General features: G+C 38.6%; 1 protein-coding gene and 1 non-coding gene across 3 annotated transcripts in view; one reads left to right on the forward strand and one right to left on the reverse strand.

Annotated features, from left to right (window-relative positions):
- Positions 1-1,376: 1,376 nt before the first annotated feature.
- On the reverse strand, positions 1,377-1,449 carry TRNAV-UAC (transfer RNA valine (anticodon UAC)). Its single transcript has one exon. It is a non-coding gene; the product is annotated as a tRNA-Val (tRNA).
- A 4,192-nt stretch (positions 1,450-5,641) lies between these two features.
- PPEF1 (protein phosphatase with EF-hand domain 1) overlaps positions 5,642-24,187 on the forward strand; it is a 42,934-nt gene continuing 24,388 nt past the window's right edge. Inside the window, exons 1-7 of one of the 2 annotated variants that reach the window (XM_020789116.3) lie at positions 5,660-6,198; positions 7,767-7,900; positions 11,079-11,269; positions 14,487-14,614; positions 16,626-16,686; positions 22,204-22,373; positions 23,356-23,470. In XM_020789116.3, coding sequence (XP_020644775.3) covers positions 11,218-11,269; positions 14,487-14,614; positions 16,626-16,686; positions 22,204-22,373; positions 23,356-23,470 — 526 coding nt within the window. In that variant the 5' untranslated portion in view covers positions 5,660-6,198; positions 7,767-7,900; positions 11,079-11,217. Of the gene's footprint in view, positions 6,199-7,766; positions 7,901-11,078; positions 11,270-14,486; positions 14,615-16,625; positions 16,687-22,203; positions 22,374-23,355; positions 23,471-24,187 lie in introns of both variants that reach the window. The other variant, XM_078390418.1, reaches the window with a different exon arrangement.

Raw genomic sequence — 24,187 nt, forward strand, 5'->3', positions numbered from 1 at the left:
TTTTTCTTTAACTAAAACAGAGCGTGATCGGCAGAGGCCCACGCTGCACACGCGTGGGTTCCCCTCCAAGGAAAGCACGCCACCCGAGCCCGTGAGCCACTCCCTCCCCCTATTTCAGCGAGCTTTTGCTGGCGGCTCGCCTGCGTTTTCTCCCGTGCAGAGCCGGAGAGCGAGGGGGGAGGCGGCGGGGCAGGAGCAGCAAGGCTATTAGCGCCGAACCTGCAGCAGGTCGGGGAAAGCCCGTCCCGCCCTTCGCGGCTCCCTCCTTGTTGGCGTTGCGCGCCCGTGTTTCTTTATAGCACCATTTCCTTGGCAACCCGGGAGGAAAACGTGCCCAGAAAGAGCCGGGGCGGGGGTGGAGGGTGTCTCCTGGTAGGCCTGCGCTAGGCTGTGCCCACTTCATTACGCCTCTCAGGATCTCCTTTGTGGAAAGCTCACACGACATGCGCAAGGTCTAGCCACCCGCAAATGCTATTATACGACCCCAAAAGCTAATATAATATAACGTAATAATATATATATAATGGGTGGGAGCCGCATAAAGGCTGGTCTTGATTTCAATTCGCACGTTACCAGAGCAATGCATTTAAGCGTCTTCGGCTCAGAGAGGTAAACCTCAATGGTGGGCGAGAGAGAGTCTTAAATCCTCTCAGAAATCCCTCGCGCCCATCCCTAGATCCTCCGCCTTTCCCATGGCGGGCCTTCGGTTGGGGGCGGGGCACAACGGTTTAGAGAAGCCACGCGGAGGGCTCGGTGTCAAACGGTCGCCTGCTTTGTCTCCTCGGGGCTGAAGGCGCTTTTTCCTCACAAGCAGGCGGCGGCGAATCGAGCATTTGGGTCAGGAAGAGGTCTCAGCGCCCCACACCTACCGCAACCTAGCTATCCTGCCTCTCGCCCTGGTGAAGCAGAGGCAGTTGTGCCTCTGAGCATGTGCGTGGTCTTCAACCTGATTTATTTATAAGTTTCAGCCCGCCTTTGAAGGTGTACAGTACAGTACTTTCAGAGCTGTGCGATCCCAAATAAACGAAACGGCGAAGTTCAGCAGCAGTTTAAAGGCGAAACAGTTAATTCTAGCCTTACCAAGGGTGGCCCGTCACAAACACCAACATGTTGGGATTGTATCCACATAATAAACACAAGTCCTGCGGTGTTAAAAAGCAGTTTTATTCCAATGGGCAGAGCTGTCACTATTCAATTTTCTGCTACATAAAGTATTAGCTTCATTTATTATGTAGTATCAACATCACTTTTAATTAATTAACTGCAAGCGGATAGGGAGAATGAGCTAGAATTTCTTCACCTGCAGGGCTCCTCGTGATCAGAAACAGTTGGCAGACAAACATGTGAAAATGGCCGAAGAAAGGCAAAAATTTAAGTGGTTCCACTGGGGCTCGAACCCAGGACCTTCTGCGTGTAAAGCAGACGTGATAACCACTACACTATGGAACCGCTGCGGCAACAGCCTTTCCAGCCAGCCTCCTTCTGTTATGCCGAAGTGCTTCCCACTTTGACGCTTCTTTTTTTCTACAGGGTCCTTGATGTTCCGCCCACTTTCAGCACAAACGGAGTCTCTGGCTAAACTAAGCTGTAAAAAAAGGCTGGGATGAAGACATTTCCACCTCATCAAGAATTTATTAGTTTTGACGTAACACTTTCCCGAGGAGTTTGCTTTTAAAGGTAGAGGCTCCAGAGCTAGCTTTTAATAAAATGTTATTGAGTCTGTTTTATTCCAATGGGCAGCTTTGCACATACGTTCACGTTATATATATACAGTATATATATCGTCCAAAGCGCGGGTGTGTGTATCCGACTTGACGTTTGATAAAAACACAGGCACGAAAAGGTCCTCCTGCTTTTGCAGCTAAAGTACAAAACTTATTTATTTCAAGTTCAATATGGAATAAAAGTATTATTGTTTCATAGCTACGAACATCAAATAGGAAAGATAATGGGATGTACCTCCACCAATAATCATCAATCCAATAATTTCAGCATGTTTTTTTTTTTTAAAGGCAGCATCCCACCCTTTCCAGGAAAAGTGAACACAAATAGCATCCTGGCAGAATTAAGATAGGTATGTTTTAACTTAAAAGGTCATCTTGTATATCATAAAATGGAAAATAAAAGTCCAGGGGCATATAGTAATGCAGTGTCAGGAAAATAAAATCCCAAGATTTTTTCTGAAGTGAATTGGGGACTTAGGCTGTTTTCCCACAACCATCAGCAACTGAAATACAGCCCAGAAAACTAAAAGCCACAGCCATGGCGTGGGTGGCAAGAGATTCTGCAGCAGTGTACACGAAGGGCTATGCACTTTCAGGTCCTTGGATGTGGGCTCGGTATTTGTGTCTAGAGGCAGACTAAGTTGTATGCATATTCCACAGGCAAGGGCAAGAAAATGCTGGAGAAGGACTGCAGTGGAAATTTTCTTGTTCCATTTTCAGAAATGCTTACTCAACTATGAGGGCTAGAAGCCTTCTCCATCTGAAAAAGACAGTGGGAGGGAGGAAATTTCTGATTGTCAGAAATCTGCCGAGGGGACATGCCAATAACTTGTCAAATACTTGAACAAACCTATAGTAGTAAATTAAAGGTACAGGTGCTTATCACAACAGTCCCCATAGCCATCCACCCAGTTTTTTAAAAATGCAGAAATCTTTATCAAACCTTAGCAACAAATGAGGAACAAGTTTTCTGTAAACCTAATGCCTCTGAATTGCCTCTTTCAAGGCCAAACTACAGTACTCCCAAATCCTTTGCACCATAATAAAGTAATTTTTTCAATAATATACTGTTCCAGAGAAAATCCATTTATTTCCCAGATACTGTGAGGACTGCAGCTAAACTCAGAGAGAACAGGAAACCCCAAGGAAGGGATCAGAGGATGTGATAATCACTGATACTCATAAAGTCACAGATCCCTGGCCCCACTTCACAACAGGACATGGACCACAAAAATCTTGTGGTTACTTAACCTGTGGCTTATTTTTGAGCAATGGTGCACACAGATTAGCAAACTAGCTAGATTTCTCTTCATGACCACCCAAGGGATGGCAGATGATGGAGAGCAGCAGAGGTCCAAGCATCAGTACCTTGGCCCACATAATTAAGCTGAATAAGTCCAGGAAAACAAGAGCCAAATCTGTATCCTTTGTTTCCGAAGCCTTCAGCCCAAACCATTGCACAGTAGGAGTGAAACAGACTATTAAACGGTAGAAATGAACAATAATACTGAACCATTAACATGAACACTGTTTGAAATAAAGTGCATACAGAGAACCTGGGGAGAGGGAGATGTATTTATAAAGGATAAGGAAACAGGAAAGAATTTACAGAAAAACAGAATAACATTTGGGTAAAAGTACAACCAGCAGAAAATAATGAAGTGTAGAAATGTACGGAGCCTCCCTGAAATACACATTTAGGACTAAAGGAGGACAATCTAAAAGGAAAAAGCATAAAGCACAGTGTGAAACAAAGCATGAAACATATTGTGAGGCATGAGGCATAAAGCAAGGTGTGAGGCCCACTTTCACAGCAAAGCCCCACAGCAACCTAAGTGTACCCAATTAATGAATCACAGGCCCAAACTTTCTAGTACTTCAGTGAACGCTCTGGTTTTTTTAGGGTAGGCTTAGGCACAAGCAGTTACTACTAATAAGCAGGCCTCTTCTTTAAAACTAGGAAACCAATAAAAAGATAATGCAGCCCCTTCAATTATTAAGGGAGTTCAAGCCATCAGGTCATGGAAGATGCTGAGAAGGGGAGGGGGTACTTGATGCCTTCGCACTCATGTCAATTAAGAAGTACAGTATATAAACATCAATAACACACACAGGCTGTACTTGTGCCTATCTTTAAATACTGTTACTATTAAAATTGCTTGTCTGCTACAAATAAATTTGAAAAGAGAAAATACTCTGATCTGGAATGAAATATACATGGCTTGTGCTGCCGCTTACAAGATGGAATTTACCAGGCCATTCTCCTAATTAAAATTATTATGAACTGCTTTTATTTTTAAATTGAAGGGATTTTCTTACTGAACAATATGTTAATGCCATAGGGAAATGTATCGTACAAGTACTGCTCCCTACAGTTTAGGGAGTACAAATTAGATCAGGGAGACCTCTTAATTCTTTTTAACTCCAACTATGAAATAGTCCAGTTGATGAATTTTAAAAAATTAAATTGAATTTTTAGATGTTAATTAACCTAAAATCAGTACCTCTACAGCTTTTCCCCCAAAAATTTGCACTTACTACATTTTTTTTAAATAAACATGTACTAGAGAGCACAATGTGAGATCCTCTTTTGCAATAATTTACCTACAAAGCAGAGTATAGTGTTCTGTCAGCAGAGGGCTGTCACTGCTCACCGAGAGTAGAATAACCATTAATTACTTTCTTTGTACCTTACTGTAAAATACAGGACCATATTTGATACATTAAATTCTGCCTGCCTGCTCAGTTCATAAACACATGGTGATTGTTTCTGTTCTCAGAATAAACTCTGAATTATCACCATGCTCATGTGAAAAAAATTGTATATGTATATATGTACGTACTGTACAGCTATTAAAGCAATAGTATGTGCTGGGAGAATTAACACACACACACACACACACACACACACACACACACACACACACACACACACACACACACACACACACAGAGGGCCTCAGATGCCTGAAGGCAGCAGAAACATTGATGATCACACGTTAGTTTGGCTTCTTATACATTACCCAAAAGGAAGATACAAATATTCAAACAAGGGAGGAAAAGAGGACATACATTCTAATTTTGCAACTGTACATAAAGCAGTGCCTGAAACACAGGTGTTAAAGGCATAGAATTTTCATTCAGTATAAAGATGTGCTGATTGTGATGTTTGTGCGAATTGATTTCTTAGATAAAAAAATACAAGAAGGTTAAATTGAATTCACACCTGTTTCCTCAGGTTGCTTGTTATCATGATCCTGTTTGTAGGCAATTTGAGATGTAGCTAGAGTCTTCACCTCTTTTTTGTTCCCATTATTGTAGGTAGTCCTCCAATAAAGGCAGAGGTACAAAGTATCTATTAGTCCAGACAACCAAAGAGATATTTGATCTAGGAGAACTTGCTAGATTAGATCCAAGGGTTCATGCCAATGTCACAGTTGTGTAAACTGTATGTTATCTTTAGGCATTATTTTGCTGATACATTTGTGCAACACCATATACGAATAAAGAAAGGAATGTTTTTTGAGAACTAAAGTCCTTATGATATAACAGTATTTTACTGTCTACTAAATAAGAAGTTGTCATCAAAGCTCATTTGTTCCAATACCATGTTTCTAACAGCCAAATGCTCCTTGGAAAACCACAGGGAAGAAATGATCATGAAGATGACAAGGATTCCTCTGTTGACTATTGTTTATCCTCAGTACTTGGTACTCAGAGTTACACTGCTTCAGAAAGTAGACTAAACTTCCATTGTATCTGGACCCCATATTCTGCATTTCATTTTCCACTGAACTCACTGCTTACTTCTACCTTGCGTATACTTATAGTTCAGGATAATACTGCATACATCTAATGAAGTGGACATTAGTCCATACAAGTAATAAATTCATTAATCTGCAAGATGCCCCCATCCTCTTTCTTGTCTTTGCTTCAACAGACATGATTACTGCTGTGGAAGCAGCATTTCTGTCTCTGTTTTGCTCCTTTCCAAATTTTAGTCTCTCTTCCCATACTTAAGCTTCACATCACATTTTAGCTTCTGTACTATGGCTAAATGCCAGTTTGTGCTTCATCATTACTGCAATGGGTGTTGTTGAGGAAAAGAGACCCCACAGCTCTCTCTGATACAAGGCAGATAGGTTCAGTTACAGATCCGGAGAGTGCGGTAAACAACAAAGATCCAATACATCATTCTGCCTGTCTGCCTACCCTGCTGTTGTATCTGTAATACAGAGCTCTTATTTCAGGTTGGATGAAGGAAAGGAGCTGTTTGCAATCCACCATTGCTGAAAAAGGATGTCTCGGGAATGTTTTGCCTACATAAAAGTAAGGCAGGCACAAAAGTGACCGCTCTGGAGACAGCTGGAGTGTCTATTGCTTTCGTGTTGTGTTCTGTCCACTCTGCTGAAGAAGAAAGCATGTTTACAATACTTGCAACAAACCTCTTTGCTGATACAGTGGAAGAAAGCAGGTAATTTCTTTGTGGTCTTCTATTTTCATAGATACGTTCCAGTTACTAATTCTTTAAAAATCAAATTAATGTCAGTTGTCAGACTGCATGATGTAACAAAGGCTGTGATCCTAAATATGTTTCTTTTGAAGGAAATCCCATTGTTTTAAAAAAATATTTATTTCTAAGTATATATATATCTATAGTGTTTAGACAGATATAAAGCAGAAACCCTTTATATATTTATTTTAATGTTAATTATAGCATTGCAGAGTTAAGCACTACTTATTAACCATAGTTTATTGCCATTGTTCAGTCTATCATTTTATTCTGGCATGTAACTAGAATACATACACATACACACACATACACTTTGGTGAGGTGCTGAATCAATTCATGTACAGTATTTCCTGAAAGAGCCTTATTGACGTTTGAACATTGTTCATGTAATGCGTGTTAATCTAATTTTGTGCTTGCATCATCAAAACAACAGTGAAAAACCCCATAAAATTCCACAGAATTCTTCTGTCTAGTTTTTCTATAGGGGAAAAATCACTGCTACTTCAGAAATTAATTAATTGTTAGCCGTTCTCTAATAACCACTATTGTCTATTCCTTTAATCCTATATTACGATAGGATTGGACATGAGTAGCTATTCCTCAGCATAACTATAAATTGAATGCCATGCTTCCAGCTTTATGCCTCATCTGTTTTTATTTTTGACTTAGCTTTTCTTTGGTTTGTTCCTCCACACCTATACACAACTGTAGGTTTTCCATATCTAAAATAAAAATTATTGGGTTTCAACTTTGACTAGAACTTGAATATTTTCTGCACTGCAAGTATTTACATAGACACAGATATGATGAATCCTGTGAAGATAATTCAGGAGTGAGGAATTGAAAATTTGCAGATTTTACAGCTGTTTTGTGGAATGCAACTTAAAAGTCTTAATACAAACAGCAACATTCAAAATTATTCTAGACAAGCCATTTGGTTCTTTTGCAATGCCACTCCCAAGTGCACTTTAACTCTTCCTGCATGCTTCATCCCAGCTTTGCCTATAGAAAGCCCTTCTATCCACCATAATATTAGAGTGCATGTTTAGAGGCAGTATATCTTTGAATTCTGCAAAGGATACAAGTAGAGAAATGTCATGGCTATCAGCCGCAGAGACATCTGATTGGCTGTTTTTCAAGTACAGTAGTTTAATTGTTCTTATACTATATACCAGTAAAATAAAAGCATCAGTTTTTCATGACTCAGTAAGTCATATAGTATTCACCTGGGTTTTCTGCTAAACAAGGCAGTTACAGGATTGCAGCTTCTTGCTATTTTCTTGCTTCACAGCCTTATTTCTCTCCCAGATTCTCCAACCAAATATTATTTCCCTTCCAAAAAATTCCTTCCCTATCCCCAATTCTCCCAAACCATTTCCTCTTGCAAATAGATTCCTCAGGTACCAACTTAAAAGGAATTTAAGAAAACCCAGTTTTGATCACACCTACTAAATTATACCAGTGCTGCCTCTCCTATGGTCTTAACCAATGATGCCTCACCCTATGCATTATTTCCTCTTTTCTTTCAGCACTGCATCCACCTTTAAAATCCAGAAGAGTTAAAATGGGCTGCTACAAATCAGTGCTCATAGCCCATGCCATACTGAGACAGCCTCCTCCTCTTTTTACCCTACCTCCATAGGGCACATTCACACCAGTGTAGGTAAGTTTTCAAGCAGTCTTCTGGTGACACCCAAGGAAATGTAAATCTTCATGTTATTTTTGGCATCTACATTCACTCAGCCACAAGTATTCTTATTTATTATTTTTATTTAATCAAGTGATATGCATGTATGCCAGTCATACAGTTTGGTTTTGCCTATAATATGATAGCAATGTTTCTGGAACACAACTTGAATTCTTGTTTATTGTACAGCAGTATATACTTTTTGTTGTTGTGTTTTAGATCTCATTGTAATTGTAAAAATTATTCACTTATGGTAATTTTAGGGGCTATTTGAAATGGAAGGACGAAGTTACGTCTGAGAGTAATGATTATGAATTCTTATTAGTACAGACTTAATTGGAATTTAAATTTCCTATATGCGTACTTTAGAATCATGAGAGGGCATAATAATATCTCAAGTACTGTAGCTGATAATCAGTGGTAGAAGTAAAAACAAAATCTTGTGGTTTGAAATGTTCATTTGAAGATATAGTTTCACAACTACAGCTCCAAAGTTTGTTATGATCTGAGCTTCAAAGCCTTAGTTATTGAGTGATACTATATATATTTTAAAAGCAGTTAAAATTCAGATTGTGCAAATGAATCAATAGTAATACTTAAGAATGTCTCTTCATCAGAGCCTTGGCTCCAAGACATGAAATGTTGATACCTGCTGTACATACTGAGAGGGCCATAGAGGGTTACAACTTCAGGATTATATGATTTTAAGACTTGTTCAATGATTTAAATGAATTTAAGTATGCCCATATGTTTTACATTTGTAATAATTAATAAAAATAATTATGTGCCATCTGGTCTTTTCTGACACATCGTGACCCTTTCGAGGGTTATCCAAGTACGTATAGAGTACTCAATAGTGGCTTCCTTTTCCTATCTTTGTGGAGGGAAGGTAGGAAGCATAGTGGTAACAGGTATGCCTACTGGTTTCAGACACCTTGACTTTACTGAAATAGAATAGTAACAATGATCCCATCTCTGATATCGCTTCACTCTATTGTGTTTGATAATAACTTTTCTACTTGGTAACATCTGTAAATACACAGGAGAACATCTGACCCAAGGATATAGATATTTAAACCACTTACTTCAATTAGCATGGACACATCTATGTCTCTGTTGGAATATGACCAAGAGCCACACTCCACATTTTCCAAGAACAAAGGCTCCCACATATTGTATATACCTTAATAATACCTAGTGTGTTTTATTAACCAATACAAGTGTTTCTTTTCCAGATGCTTGGGAAAATCATCCCATATTTGGGGTAACACACCATGTGGGGTGCACCCAGAGTGAAATTTCAGTTTACATGTTCAATGCAGGAAGGTTAACACAGGGAAAAGTGGTCCTCAGAAATCCTGGGCCAAAAGATATAATTAGAATTCTGAAGTCTGCTAAATCTTCACAATTTGATGGATAAATGATTGTGTATTTTTAAGATTTTTTTCAACAGCTCAGTTGAGTTAAACTGTATAAAGCTTGTTTGGACAGACAGCCTATACCAGCAGATGCCAAATGTTCAGCATCAGGCCCTCTTTTTGATTCTGTGAAACCTTCATACCTTACCACCTATAATTAAAAATTAATACAAATGTAACAAAAATACTTTTAACCAAAATAGGGAGTTTTAAGAAAAGAAATTCTAATGCTATCACACTAATTTGTTTGCAGTGAAAACACATTATGTCATTGATTTATGAAAATCTCAGTTTTGTGCCCCCCTCAGATTTTTTTCAAGCCTGCTGACACACCAAGTTTGGAGGGGTGGGAAAGCTGTATTAATGCTGTGATGCTGAGAAAGCTTTCAGGACAGGAAAATTGGGTTATGTAGGAGAAATATTTAGCAAATTGAATATTAACACCAGTTTTAATGGATTTGATTGATTTTTGATGGAACTAAAGATAAGACTATTATAGAAAGTGTTGTCACAGAAAAGGTAATTATCAGTGTGCTTACTCTGATCATCAAGAGGCATAGTGGGAAATCAAACTCCCTACCTTTTACTCCTCATAGATCACTGAGCTATCCAGCAGGCAAACTGCATTTTATTTTTTAGCTATTTTTGAATGTTGTTTGTATTAGTTTTCTGCTGATAATGCTTTATGAGAGTTGAAAATTTCACATTTTGAACATTACTCCCAGAATCTCTGGTGCTGGCTGATAAGATTCAAGGAGCTATAATACAAAATAATTGCCATTTCCAAGTTCTGGTTTTGCCTTCCCATGCTGCATTATAGGTTAAAAACTATTTTATTATTATAAATGGACAAGAACATTAGGCCTTGAAGGACCAGATGCAATTTATTTAAATAAATGACCAAAATCCTATTATTTATGGCTGCAAGGGTAAATCTATTGATATAAATCTCAGTAGCAAATTGCTACTATTTCCAAAGTTGGCATTTGCATTTGGTGTGTGATAAAAATGCAAATGTCAATTTCATAAGTGGTAGTGATTTGCCACTGAAATTTACACTCAATGTAATTTACTCTTCAGATGGATTATCAGTATTAGTTGATCTATTAATTTTTATTGCTAATATTGTAGGCACTACTTTTAGCTTTATGGTACAGTAGCAGTATACACACTTCACAGAGATTTAAATCTGAGAAGAGCAACAAAACCTAACATTAACATAATTAGTTGAGTTTCTGTGTCACACCAGCAAAAGGAGTAACTATATGTATTTAATGGTTCCAGTTACCATGTCAACATACCACTGGGCCATGTGGCACCCTTATTTAATACCAGTTTAAGCACAATAAAGCACTAAAAACCCTCCTATATTTAATTCTGGAAGTGGTCTACCTCTTCATTAGTGTTCCCCCTGAAATCTACCTTTGGTATTTCAACAGTTTTGTGGAACATAACATACATAGCCTTTAAGAAAATAACCTGTCCTGTACACAGAATGGCATCACACCTCTAAATTAGGTGACCATGTAATTTGTTTCTTACCCTGACTCTAGTTCTGCAACGAATGTGAAGAGAATAAGTTATGGGATAATAGTGCAGATTACTGACAAAAGCAGATGTGTTCCTTGATGCCTTCATTAATGCATGGATAATCTGCATTGGTATTTCTGCTGCACTGCTGCATGATGGCCAATTATATGCTATCTCTTTTGCCACATTCTCTTATCTTTCAATAGGGCTAATGGGAGGAGTGGTCCTTCGTGGAATTGTGGTATATTGAGATGAATATAAAGAGAATATGGTTTCGGTAATACTACTGGTTGAAAGAAACCTGTAAGGACAATTTGAGTCAGGTGTCCAGTCTCTACGGAAGTCATGGGATGTGGCACATCTAGTACGAAGAACCAAATGAACAAATCAGAAAAAGGTAAAATCTTTCTCTGAACTTGCCCTTCTATGGTGTCATAATTATGCATTATATATTGAAATATTTCTTAGTCAAGACCAACCAGAATGGAGGCATGCATCTATCATCATGGATTCTACAGGCTTCCACAATATATCTCTAGGTCTGCCTACATTATGCAAATCAGCCAGATTCTTATTAGGGAGATCAGAAATGATGTTTGGGTACAAGTAGATAATTAAAAAGCATTAGCCAGTTTCAGAGAATGAGACACTCTGAGACATTTTGCACCAAGGAGTCCTGCTGCCTCTTGCAAGAGCACCAAAAGAAAATGTTAAACAGGACCTTAAATGACATTTCCTTAAGTTTTCTCCTTTGAAAGTCATCCAAAATCCCACTTCTCTAATTTTCTTTTATTGTCCATATAGCCCCTAATGAAACAATTCTTGACCAGAATAGCAATGCTTCTAGAACTGATCAGGAGAGATGCATTTTTATTGTGTGTAGAAATGCAAATGGCTCCTTGTAGAAAGATTTCAGTGTGGTGCATATGTTACAGGGTATGTGCCGATGAATTCACATTCTGAGCACACAGGGCAATCAACCAGAGGTGAGCTGAGGTGAGAAAGGAACACAGATGTCTTGGTGACCAATCTGGGGAAAGACAAACTAATTAGAGCAGTGAATGTCAGAGTTCAATTTCCCCCACCTATTATATGTCTGTGGCAACACCCATAGAAGTCAACTCAGATTCAGCTATTTAGATTAATTCTGTTGTAATTCATCAAGGCCTTTCAAAACATTTTCCCTATATCTTATTTGAAATTTCAATTTTGTGCTTCTGGTATAGCAAACAGATTATGGAAATAGTGACTGTTCCTCTCGGGAGTGATATTGATAGGTGTCATTGACCTAGGTCTCTCAAGTGTCAATTAACTTTATTAACAATCAACAGCATTTCTACTTGAATGGGAATTGGAATAATGAAATCAGGAGCTATGACAAGGGTGATGTTCCAGGGAAACGCACCTGTCTGCCATGGCTACCATCTTCAAAGCAGGTTACTACTTGTTTAATAACAAAGGATATATGTAGAGCTCAGCACTCTGTACTGGTCCACAAAATAACTGTTTTAGCAGGTTCTTTGGTTTGAGTCTGAGTTTTACTGCAACATATTCACTGGTTCCTCACCAATGTAAATTAGCAGCACTCATTAAAATATTATTGCTGCTTATTTATAGATTGCTCATTTTAAGATTTAAAAAAACTCAAAATATGTATCTGTAAAAAAAATCTCATAAGTCATACTTTAACAGTTTTGTATACTCTGATGTTTTGGAATGATGTGTCTGCTGAAAAATAACAGTCCACTCCCCTTGTTAGTAAATCATACTTCAGGCAATGTTTATTTGATTAATTTAGAATGTATTTTCTTCAGAATGCTTGACGCAGCAACAGTGGTGGTTCGAGACACGTATTGAGACACATATGAAGGTGCTGAAGAGCAGCTGTGTCTTGGAAACTGTGTTCAAAACTTTGTATCCAAATTTCTGAATGTGAGAAACAGCATGACACGCAAATACCTGTACAGTGGTACCTCACAAAACGATTACCTCTCAGAACGATGAATCCGCATGATGACGATGTTTTGCGACCACTGTTTTGCTTCACAAAACAGTGATTCCTATGGGGGAATTACACTGACGGCAATTTGGTCCGTGCTTCAGGGACGGCTTTTTCGCAAGATAGCGATTTAGAACAGCTGATTGATGGTTCACAAAATGGCTTCCCTAGGGGCGATCTTCGCAAAACGGATGTTTTCGGGCCCGTTTTTCACAAGACAGCAATTTAGAACAGCTGATCGGCAGTTCACAATGCGGCTTCCCTATGGGCGATCTTCGCAGGACGATGAGGTGTTTTCCCCATTGGAACGCATTATATGGGTTTCAATGCATTCCAATGGGAAAAGGCTTTTTGCTAGACGATGTTTTTGCTAAACAGCAATTTCAGTGGAATGAATTAACATCGTCTAGTAGGGCACCACTGTATTTTACTCCTTAATTAAAATCTAATTGGTCACAGAGTAATATCTGACTTCAGACTTTATGTTGTCTATCAATAAAGAAATTTAACTGATAGGCCCAGGATTGTCCTGGAATCTTGAGGAAGTTATACAGGCCTCAAGTGTCACCACAACAGCATCCAATTGGTTGTCTCAACCAGAGTAGGTGCACTGAAGTAAAGGGATGTACATAAGTGTTAACTCACCATTCACCAACTGATCCTGGAGCCTTACTCCAGTGGGGAACTAGCAATTGGATTTAAACCACTTACTCCTACCCTTCTGCATAAGCCTGATAGCACCGAGGCCCTCTAACCTTGTCTCTTAAATAGATAGGACACAATACAAGTCTATGACAGTTGTATGAGCATATTTCTTGCCTTTGCAGCTTTAGAGAGACAAGTACTTACTCCTAGATTACTTGTGATAGGATTGTGTGGGTGTACCCTAAGACTCTCTGATGCGTTTATTCACTTCTAAGACAGCAGTCCCTTCCTCATCTTAATGCCACCTCAGCTGTGTTAAGATGGAGGACTTGTTTTCCTCAGAAAATCAAAGCCTATGCAACAGGATTGCTGTCATGGTGTTGTTGTTGTTGTTTTAAAAAAAGAGGTCTGTTATAGTGGTGATGTCTTTCCTGAAGATGTATCATATTGTGCTGGAAGCCACAAAAATGCCAAATAAGTGGTCTTTTATGGCCTGCCTTTTGTCCTTTGAAAGAAGAGAACACATTTCTACATGAGTACATTTATCTACAACTCACACTCTAGGTTCATTAAACTTCTTTGGGCCTGAAGCTTTGCAGTGTTGTGTGATTAATGCTGGAGACATTGTTAACTTATATTTCTTCTGTCTGTATAAACATTATTACATTTATACGTTTATTACATTACATTTTATATTATATGTAAACCGCCCAGAGTAGACACATTCTAGATGGGTGGTATATAAATAAATAAATAGATAGATAGATAGATAGATAGATAGATAGATAAATAGATAGATAAATAGATAGATAAATAAATAAATAAATAAATAAATAAATAAATAAATAAATAAATAAATAAATAAATAAATAAGGAAACCTCACTTAAGAAAGCATAATTGCCTCCATTCAAAGTCCTGCATTAGTTGTATAAAGTAACACTTTTCTTTCCTGCTGCTTTGTGTTTGCAGCTATTAAAGCAGCTATCCTCATTCAAAGGTGGTATCGGTCTTATACGGCCCGGATGGAGATGAGGCGGCGATATGCTCTAAGTATATTTCAGTCAATTGAATATGCAGAGGAACAGTCACAGCTTCAGGTTTGTGCTCTGTTGAATTTCTTTGACAATAAACAGCTATTCACATAGAACAGGCTGAGTTTTCAGATTATATACTTCACAGGAAATACACAGCTAGTGTGTACTCATTCATTTTCATGGACGATATTTTAAGTTTTGCTACCTGAGGTGGATATATTGCTAACTGAAGTGAAGCAGCAGATGACCCATTGCTACTTGAGTGAAGATGTATACGCATAGTGTCCAGTGCCTCTCAATTAATTCTGGGACCTGAAAGGGAAAATCCCATCAGCCCCTCTCCCTCCCTCCCTGACAGAAGAGACACTGTAATAAAATAAAAGATAGTCTTTTCATAAAATCTCAAATCTGCTGCCTGAAGCAGCTGGTTTACTCTGTCTAATGGTAGGACCGGACCTTGCCATTTACTGACTACCAAGCCATTTTCTGAAACTGATTAAGGGTGAAAAATTGTTTTACTATAGGATCCAGATAATGAGATATCTTAAAAAGAAGTATCTTTCTGAAAAAGAAGACAAAGGGGGGGGGGTGAGTGTATGTGTAGATCTCAGTAAATTTCATACTTGTCCGGTAAGGTAAAGGTAAAGGTTCCCCTTGACATTTAGTCAGTCGTGTCTGACTCTAGAGGGTGGTGCTTGTCCCCGTTTCCAAGCCATAGAGCCAGCATTTGTCCCTAGACAGTTTTTCTGTGGTCACTTGGCCAGCGCAACTATACACAGAATATTGTTACCTTCCCAATGTGGCGGTACCTATTTACTTGCATTTGTACATGCTTTCGATCTGCTAGGTTGGCAGGAGATGGGACAAGCGATGGGAGTCATGTGGATTCGATCTTACGCCTGCTGGTCTTCCGACCTTGCTGCACAAATGCTTCTGCGGTTTAACCCGCAGAGCCACCACATCCCTTGGTACTTGTCCAGTACCGCTTGGCAAAAGGAAATGAGGATGGCAACTGTGTTTTCTAGAAAAGTCCTATATTAAACTTTAGGAGTGCTCTTCAACCCACATTGTTCTGTACTTGGACACCTTTTACATAATAAATTTGATGTATTCTCTATGATCAAATTGAGGGACGTGGTGGCGCTGTGGGCTAAACCGCAGAAGCCTGTGCTGCAGGGTCAGAAGATCCGGCAGTCGTAAGATCGAATCCACGCAACGGAATGAGCACCCGTCGCTTGTCCCAGCTCCCGCCAACCTAGCGGTTCGAAAGCATGCAAATGCGAGTAGATAAATAGGGACCACCTCGGTGGGAAGGTAAACAGCGTTCCGTGTCTAAATCACACTGGCCATGTGACCACGGAAAGATTGTCTTCGGACAAACGCTGGCTCTATGGCTTGAAGAGCGAGATGAGCGCCGCCCCCTAGAGTCGGACACGACTGGACAAAAATTGTCAAGGGGAACCTTTACCTTTACCTTTACCTATGATCAAATTAGTTCTTTGAGTTTCTCTGGAAACTGTATAAGATGCAATCATTGTAGAAAAGATAACAGGATGCAGCTTAAGTAGTCTTAATGCACTGAAAATGTTTTATTAGACTAAACACTAAACATATTGGTTGCTATGCTTGCTGAAGGATAGATTTTTAAAAATGTCTTAAATTATCAGCTTTGCTCTGCATGTGAAGGCAGAGGAAGGTGGGAGTCAGATATAGTGAAGGTATCTATGTCTGAAACAGCTTTTCACTGTTTTGTTTTATGAGCAAGGTAGTTAGTTAGTTAGTTAGTTAGTTAGTTAGTTAGTTAGTTAGTTAGTTAGTTAGTTAGTTAGTTAGTTAGTTAGTTAGTTAGCTGACTTCCTTGCTCATAAAACAAAATGGTGAAAAGCTACTTCAGACATAGAAGGAAGTTCTTCATGCTTACAATGGGTAGCCTTGATGTATATTGAAAACCCCCTCCTCCTCCCATAAATAAGCACTCTCAATAATCATGGAGCTTGGAATTTTGACCAGTATCATTACAGGTGCCTTGGAAATGGATTTCAGGCTAAACTAACAGATGTGTTTCCTTACCCAGTTATCCAACTTCTTCACTTTCATGCTGGACCATTTTACTCAATCCGATGGAACTGATGCAGGTGAGGATGAGACTCTCTATCTGCAGTAGATTGGTTTGATATGTTTTCCAAGTAATTGTGGGTATTTTCTCATTTGTAAATGTGGTGCAAATATAGCCAAAGCTATATATGTAAAGATATTGGCTTAAATCTTGTTGCTTTGTTATGCATACAGAGGTTATAATGGTGTAACTTCCAGTGTCTTCTAACTGTTTCTGCTGGGTCTATTAAGTGCATGTCAAGCCAGCAAGTGCCCCCCCCCATAAATTCAGTGGCAACTCCTTAAATGCTAGTTAGCAGCAACTAAATGTTGTGCTTTTTGCCTTCTGCATGCATAGTAAAGAAACAGATTTGAGCCATTGTCTCCTGCCCCCTCAGCTTTAGTCACCTGAGGAACTGTGTGTTCAGATGCTGGTGTCTGTTTCCTATGGCTGAAAATCTGAAAGCTGGAGCTATATACACAAGTCCCAAATGTCCGCAAGAGTAAAAATCTGTTATTTAAGGATAGCAAGAGCGTAAGAGCACTAACCCACTCCAATACTCCCCTCTGCTGTGCATTATTTACACAGACAGTCAAGGACTCTGGCTCTTATTTGTTAATGTGAGAATCATTCAGAGCCCAAGATATTTTGCTGTCTGAGGCAAAGAACAAGGAGACACACCCTTCCATTTCATGTGCAAATTATGACTTGACTGATAATTAATTCTTTCTTCATAAAATAGCAATATGGAAGCATCTTCCACCACACTTAATGATACAGCCTAGCTTGCTATCTCCAAACAATTGCTGTCTGAGATGCCTGCCTCACTTTGTTTACTAGTGGGGCCAGCCCTAGAACTGATTAAAAATTAGGAAAATGTTTTGTTTTCATAAATATTTGAAATTATTATCACATGTAACACATCTTGAATATAATACACTTTTTCCTTAGAAGACATCTCTTTCGAAGAGCAATTCCTGGCAACATTGGTAATTGCGGTTTTTAATGGATGTTACTGTGATTCATCATGTTCTTAGTCTTTTTAGAAATAACTATTACTGTGGTTTTCAGTAGAAGATGGTATCTCATCCAGTGAATGTCAGTGTTCCCTAATACCTCAAGGCCAAATCTGCAAAGACTTTTTCCATGTGGGGTTGTGTATATTCTAAGCCAACACTTGGAAAACCTTCTTCCATGTTTCAGTCAGTATAAACAATAGTTAACAGCTGCTTGAAACCTGTAGTAGATTTAACATTACAATCTATTGAGTATCTTTGCAAAGGAAAACAGCTACCTATTGAAATACTTTAAAATGTGGGTTGCTTTAAAAATGTATTGGAAGCAACATTCTGAATAACAGAACTGGAGAACCGTTGGTTGAACATTTTGTCACTGATTTTTTTATCTAGTGGTGGCTAGAATAACACCATGGAAAAAAGGCAGAGGAGATTCTTAAGGAGTTCCAGCAGGTTTGATGAAGATAGAAGGGGATTGCTATTTTTGAATTAAGTAGATATTTCTATTTTAGTAAACTTTGCCTCCCCTCTTTGTATGTTTTCCCCCACCCCCAGAGATGTGTGTTTCTTTGAGTCCCCTCTGTTTGTGTTTATGGTTATTTTATGTGTATAGATAAGTTAGTTGGTTGCATGGTAGTATGAATGGGTTGATTGACAGATGAGTGTTGGGTGAGTATCAAAACCATTATGTCTGTTGTGAAAGGGGGTGAGATTCTGCCTTAATGGAACTTAGTTATGATTGGCAATTGTCTCTAGTGGGTGTGGGGAGGGGTGGGAGATTATAAATGAATGTCTGAGTGAAAGACAGGGCTTAAATTTAACAGAGAAAATCTCAGATTAGGACTTCAGGAATGTAGTTGATTGGGTTTGCAAAGTGTAGGTAGATGCTTATGTTAAGCAGGAACATGGGATAAAGAAGATATAAGCTGTACAAAGATAAGAATTAACCTAGATGTGTAGCAAGATTGTTTGATATACTTGTGACTAATTGTATTATTATTTAAATCTGTGGCATTCATATTGTTATTTAATAAAAAACTTTTTTTATTTTGATATAACAAACCTCTCTTCATCATTTCCCAGTAGTGATTACCAAGTAACAAACACACACACTGCCTGCTTTGCCATAGCACAACTAAAGGAGGAGTGTAAATAAAAGTTTAATCATTGAAAGGCTTCTGGTTCAGTTAATTCATGGTGGTAGCATTAGTAAAGAGTTGAGAGTCATAACAGAAGGCTGAAATAAAATCCTTTCACAAGGTGAAGTGGAAGGGGAAGACTAGGAATCCTAAGTGGTTAAGCAGCAATGTAAAGGAATATATTGGGTGTAGAGACTTAAGGGGATGTCACAGAGCAGTTTTAGAAGAATTATGTTGGGAAAACCGAGGGATTTCAAAGAACATTGTTGGGAAAGCATGTTATATGGAACATTAATATAAGGAATATTCTGTCCTTATCTGCATGGATATATTCACCATGCATAGAGAAGAGTATCCAGCCCCAGCCCCAAATCGATGTGTTTGCTCTGGAAATGTTCCTATTTGTATGTAAGCTCTACATGTGAAAAGAACCCAGGATTCTGTCTTGTGAACAGAGCCTAGATGCAAGCAGGAACATATACGGAAGACATACTGCTTTCCACATGTAGAAACCAACAAAAAGGAACGAGAGTTGGCACTGCCCTCAAAGAGTGATGAATGTCTCTGTGCATATAGCAAATGAAAACACCTGTACAGATAGCAAATTATGATGATGATGATATTTATTTATTTATTTATTTATTTATTTATTTATTTATTTATTTATTTATTTATTTATTTATTTATTTATTTATTTTCTATGCCGCCCACACTACCCAAAGGTCTCTGGGCGGCTTACAACATTTAAAATACAATAAAATTTAGAACAATTAAAATACAGTTAAAATGTATTTAAAAATTGCCATCGGACCCACAGCTAATATTAACTATTAACTAATGAATACACCAATGATGTAGTGAAGTAAGAAAATGGGAGCTCATTAATTTTTCCCTACAACATAACAAAATAAAAAACTGCTAATATTGTGATAATTATTTACTTATTTTTATAATTTCTTTTTTAAATGCAATAAAGATTAAAAGTTAAAAAAAATCAAAATTGAGAGGGCCAGCCTGTCATTAGGCACTGAGAGGCAGCTGCTCCAAGTAGCAGCATTTGAATATCATGAAAGTACAGTAAATTGTTTGTTATTAAATTTATTATGATTGTATTTTTAGCACCAGTAAGAGGGATGGCTACTTATAGGTTTTCTGTCTCAGATGCTGAAATACCTTGACTGGCAGACTTCCGGCTTGATGCCGCGATGAGACAGCAGCAGGAGGACAGAGCTCTGTCACCTGGGCTGAATTCTGACCTGTTTGGGACATCCCAGGGTGTCGAAACCACCCAAAGAGGTGGTGAACTGGGGGGGAGCCTGTTGATCACGGGGGGGGGGGGGGACGGCGGTCATCCCCATTTGATCCAGGAAACTCCCTAATCAGCCAACGGGCAGAAACAAGCAGCTTGGGCTCGCTTGCAAGTCGTCGGCAGCCGGCTAAGAGAAGCAAGAATCAGCTATCTGGCATGAGTGTTACTATCGGGTGAGATATATTTTTACAACTAATTGCTTATGATTACCCTGGAGAAGACAATTCCTATATACAGAAAAAAGAACCTGCTATCAATCTCAGCAATCATAAAGCGGCAGAAAATCTGGAGAGAGGGATAGCTGATGCAAAGAAAATAATTTAAAGATTAATGGGACATTAACTACTCATTCAAATACATTTAAAATATGCTTCAAGAATATTATAATATGGCGTTATAAATCTTAAGAAATTTTCTCATAAGTTATACTCAATAAATCTGGACTTTGTTTTGTCTACCTGAAGTCTTTTGGCATAAAGCCCAGGACAGTGACCTTGAGTACTCTACTGCTGCTTAAAGCTTGGAAACCTGTTTATTTCTTTTTAATTTTTTTATGCCTGGCTGAATAAATTAACCCTAAAGTGGACTTTTAAAAAACTGTGCCTTGGGAATTAGTAAACCTGTGGGAATTAGGCTATCAGGCCACGGATACAACCATTGCATTCTACCCTGGTACTTTGGGGGTTTAAATTTGGTTCAGGCCTATTTAGCCAAACAGGACTTTTTGAAATGACTCTGGAAACTTGGAATATCTGTTTAGCTGGCATCCATTTGCCAGGGATCAATTAGGACACAGATACAATCATCAATCTGGACTGTGAGACTTGGGGACTTCGAGTCTTGGCTTAAGCGCTTGGGTAGCTGGAACAGAATGGCACAACAAGGACAATTTTGGGATGAAACAAAATCTGCTCTTCAAACAATACTAGAAATAGTGAGATCCCATTACCAAGAGGCAAAACTATTCAATCAACATCTGAAGAACTATAGTCAACAAGCGACAAGGAACAACGAAGAAGGAAATGAGAGTGTGCCGGATGATGTATGCCAATCAAAAGAGGAGCTGGAGGAAATTAATGGGGAAAACCTAAGAGAAACAACGTCAATCTTGGATCCGAAGAGAGTATTAAGGGAAGACAAGGGGAGAAAATCAGCAAAATTAACCAAAAAAAGCCTGGAAGATCTATTGAAGATAGACCAAGTGCATAAAGAGCTAGTGGACATAAATCAGATGCACAAAATGGTTTCAGAGGGCATGAAAGATGGCAGAATGCTTAGAGACACAGAAACACAAAGTGAAAAAAGAGAAATGAGAGAGGGAATTGCTTAGAAAGATGAAAAAGGGGAAAACAAGAAGGGCCCCCTTAATGTTGAAAAACATGTATATATTTAACATCGGAAATTGTAAAGGGGTATATCCTTTATATTAAAAAGGAGAATTAAATTGAAATAAGGGAGCTCTAATCAGGGTAAAGATGTACTATGGTGGGTTTTCATTTTAGGTAAACTAAACTAGATATAAAGCTGGGGCATGGATCTGGAACCACTTTCAATAAGAATGTTATTAGAAGACCTTGAGAATATTGTACACTATGAGAGTAATATTCTGATAGTAGTCATATTATATACTAAAATATGTACATGAAATGGTTTGAATGTCTGAAAGATGTCTGGAATTTGGGGGGGACAACCGGGAAGACACTGAGATGTAAAAAACAAATAATTGTAAGCAAAGCATGTAACACGATGTTTGACAAGCACAAACCAATGTAGATAGATTGAAAAGCTAATAAAATGTTTTAAAAAAAGCAATACCTTGACTGGTTTAACTTGAGACAGCCTCCCTCTGCTGATTAATGAGTCCTTACTTTAAAGTTCAGGTATGCACCTGTCTGGTGGGTTGCTGCACATCTGAGAATTTAAGCAGGGATTTGTTAATTGCCAGCAAAAAACAATTGCAATTATACCGCTTGCCTCCTGCAGGTGCAACTACATGATAGGATTCTGGCTGGGGTTTGTCATTAACTGAAGTCCCAGCCTTGCTATCAATTAAAAATAAATATTCATAAGTTGCTTTTCTGTTTTCTCTGTAGATGTTGGCTCTCACATTTTCTCCAGTTCTAATGTTTGCAGCCCAGATCTTGCAATGAGAGAGTATGAAAGGACAATAGAAGTGCCTGCCTCCTACCATGGCCCTCATCTTTGTTTTCCCCTCACTGTTGCTGACACAGATGTGCTCCTTGAGGCTTTCAAGCATCAACAGGCAAGTTCTGGCTACTGACTGAATGGTATTACTGTATACTTTATCTCTCTCTGGCCCCTAGAGATATTCCACTTTTAAATTCCCCTCTTACCACTGCCTAACTTGTGGATGTTAAACGTTGTGTTTTCTTCTTCTCCTAGTTAATGTTCTATTTTTGATCCTTTATGAAATCATTAGTTGGAGTTGAATTTCCTCTGAAATGCATTATTATTTATTTAAAATTTAAATAGGTATAATTTCTAAAAAAAAAACAGGATGAGAGGAATAATGCTATCAATAATCCATTCTGCTTATAAAGGACAAACAATTACTATGAAAAATATATATTATAATAATAAAACCACAAACTTGTTGAAGCAAGGCCCCTGCCCACCATGATGCTTCCTTGCCTCTACAATTTGGTCCTTCTGCAAAGAACTCTGGAATTATCCTTCTGTTGTTGTTGATTCCAGGGGTGGGAAGGTTAAACTACCTCTTGTGGGGATGTAAAGATGGGTGATGTCTCCAAGTGGCAAAGTAGACTACCTTTAACTTATCCTCTCAGCTCCTAGTTTCTCAATTAATGAGTGGTAAATATGTTCACAATATTGATCTCATTTCTAATAAGTATGGACCCCAGCACTGCAACTGTATTAGTGATCTCTGCCATCTGCTCAGTTGTGCAAGACAGCAGCAATGGTTTTTGTTAAGCAGACAAGAGCCATTATGTTATAGGTAGGAACTATGCAGCTATCATTGAAGTTGCAGTCCAACCATATCCAACCTGGTCTATATATGAAGCCAACCTTTTCCAGAATGGCACTCTTCCAGATCTGTTGGATTGCTTTTTCCATCATCCCCACAACATGCCAGTTGCTAGGGGTAATGGTAACATCTGGACATCCGAAGGCTGAAAAAAGGCTGCTGCTTAGCTTTGGTGAAGGACTCCTGCCAATTATTGCCATAACAGCTTGTTTCTGTCTTTGTGCATTACTCTGCGCAGAAGCTTCATGCTCGCTATGTGCTTCAACTGTTGCATGAGACCAGAAAGATCCTTCAGCAGATGCCAAACATCACTTATCTGTCAACCTCTTATGCCAAAGAAATAACTATCTGCGGTAAGTTATTTTTGCATTTTGAGTGCAAAATTTTGCTGCATTTTGAATTTCCAGGCCTTCCTTCCCCTGCTGCACCCCATCACCAGATTCTTCCTGTCTTTCCTTTATTATGTAAAATAGAGAAGAAAAAGGACTGGTGATTCATCCACTGGCAAATATTTTAAGTAAGCCAAACACTTCCTCCCACTTATTTTCTGTCAGATGTTACTGGGTGAGTCACCGACTAAGCGAGGCAAACTTTTAAGAAAAGAGCTGCCTTTCCATCTGTAAAATGCTACTTTGTCTGGTAAATAATTTCTTTCACCTCTAGCCTTCCTGAACATGATTACGATGTAAAAAATGGCACTTCTGCTGAGGTTATTTAAAATAAAACACACTAATTGATAAGAATGAATGCTTCATTGAGAAGTGGGAGCAGCTTTCTAATATCTTTGATGAAGTTCAATGTTAAAGGATTATGAAATATTTGTTTTGGAGCTTGAAAACATCTTTTCTGAAAAAAAGTAATTAGTTACTGTTTTAGTTCCAAGGCTCAAAAGTGGATTATCATTATAGCCATACTCAAAAGTTATGATTTATCATTTCTCAAAGGAAGTGAAAATTACTGTTAGTTACTTTTAAAATGTGGTGGCGCTGCCGGCTAAACCGCAGAAGCCTGTGTGCTGCAGAGTCAGAAGACCAGCAGTTGTAAGATCGAATCCACGCAATGGAGTGAGC

Source organism: Pogona vitticeps, chromosome 3 (genome assembly GCF_051106095.1).
Source record: "Pogona vitticeps strain Pit_001003342236 chromosome 3, PviZW2.1, whole genome shotgun sequence".
NCBI lineage: Eukaryota > Metazoa > Chordata > Lepidosauria > Squamata > Agamidae > Pogona > Pogona vitticeps.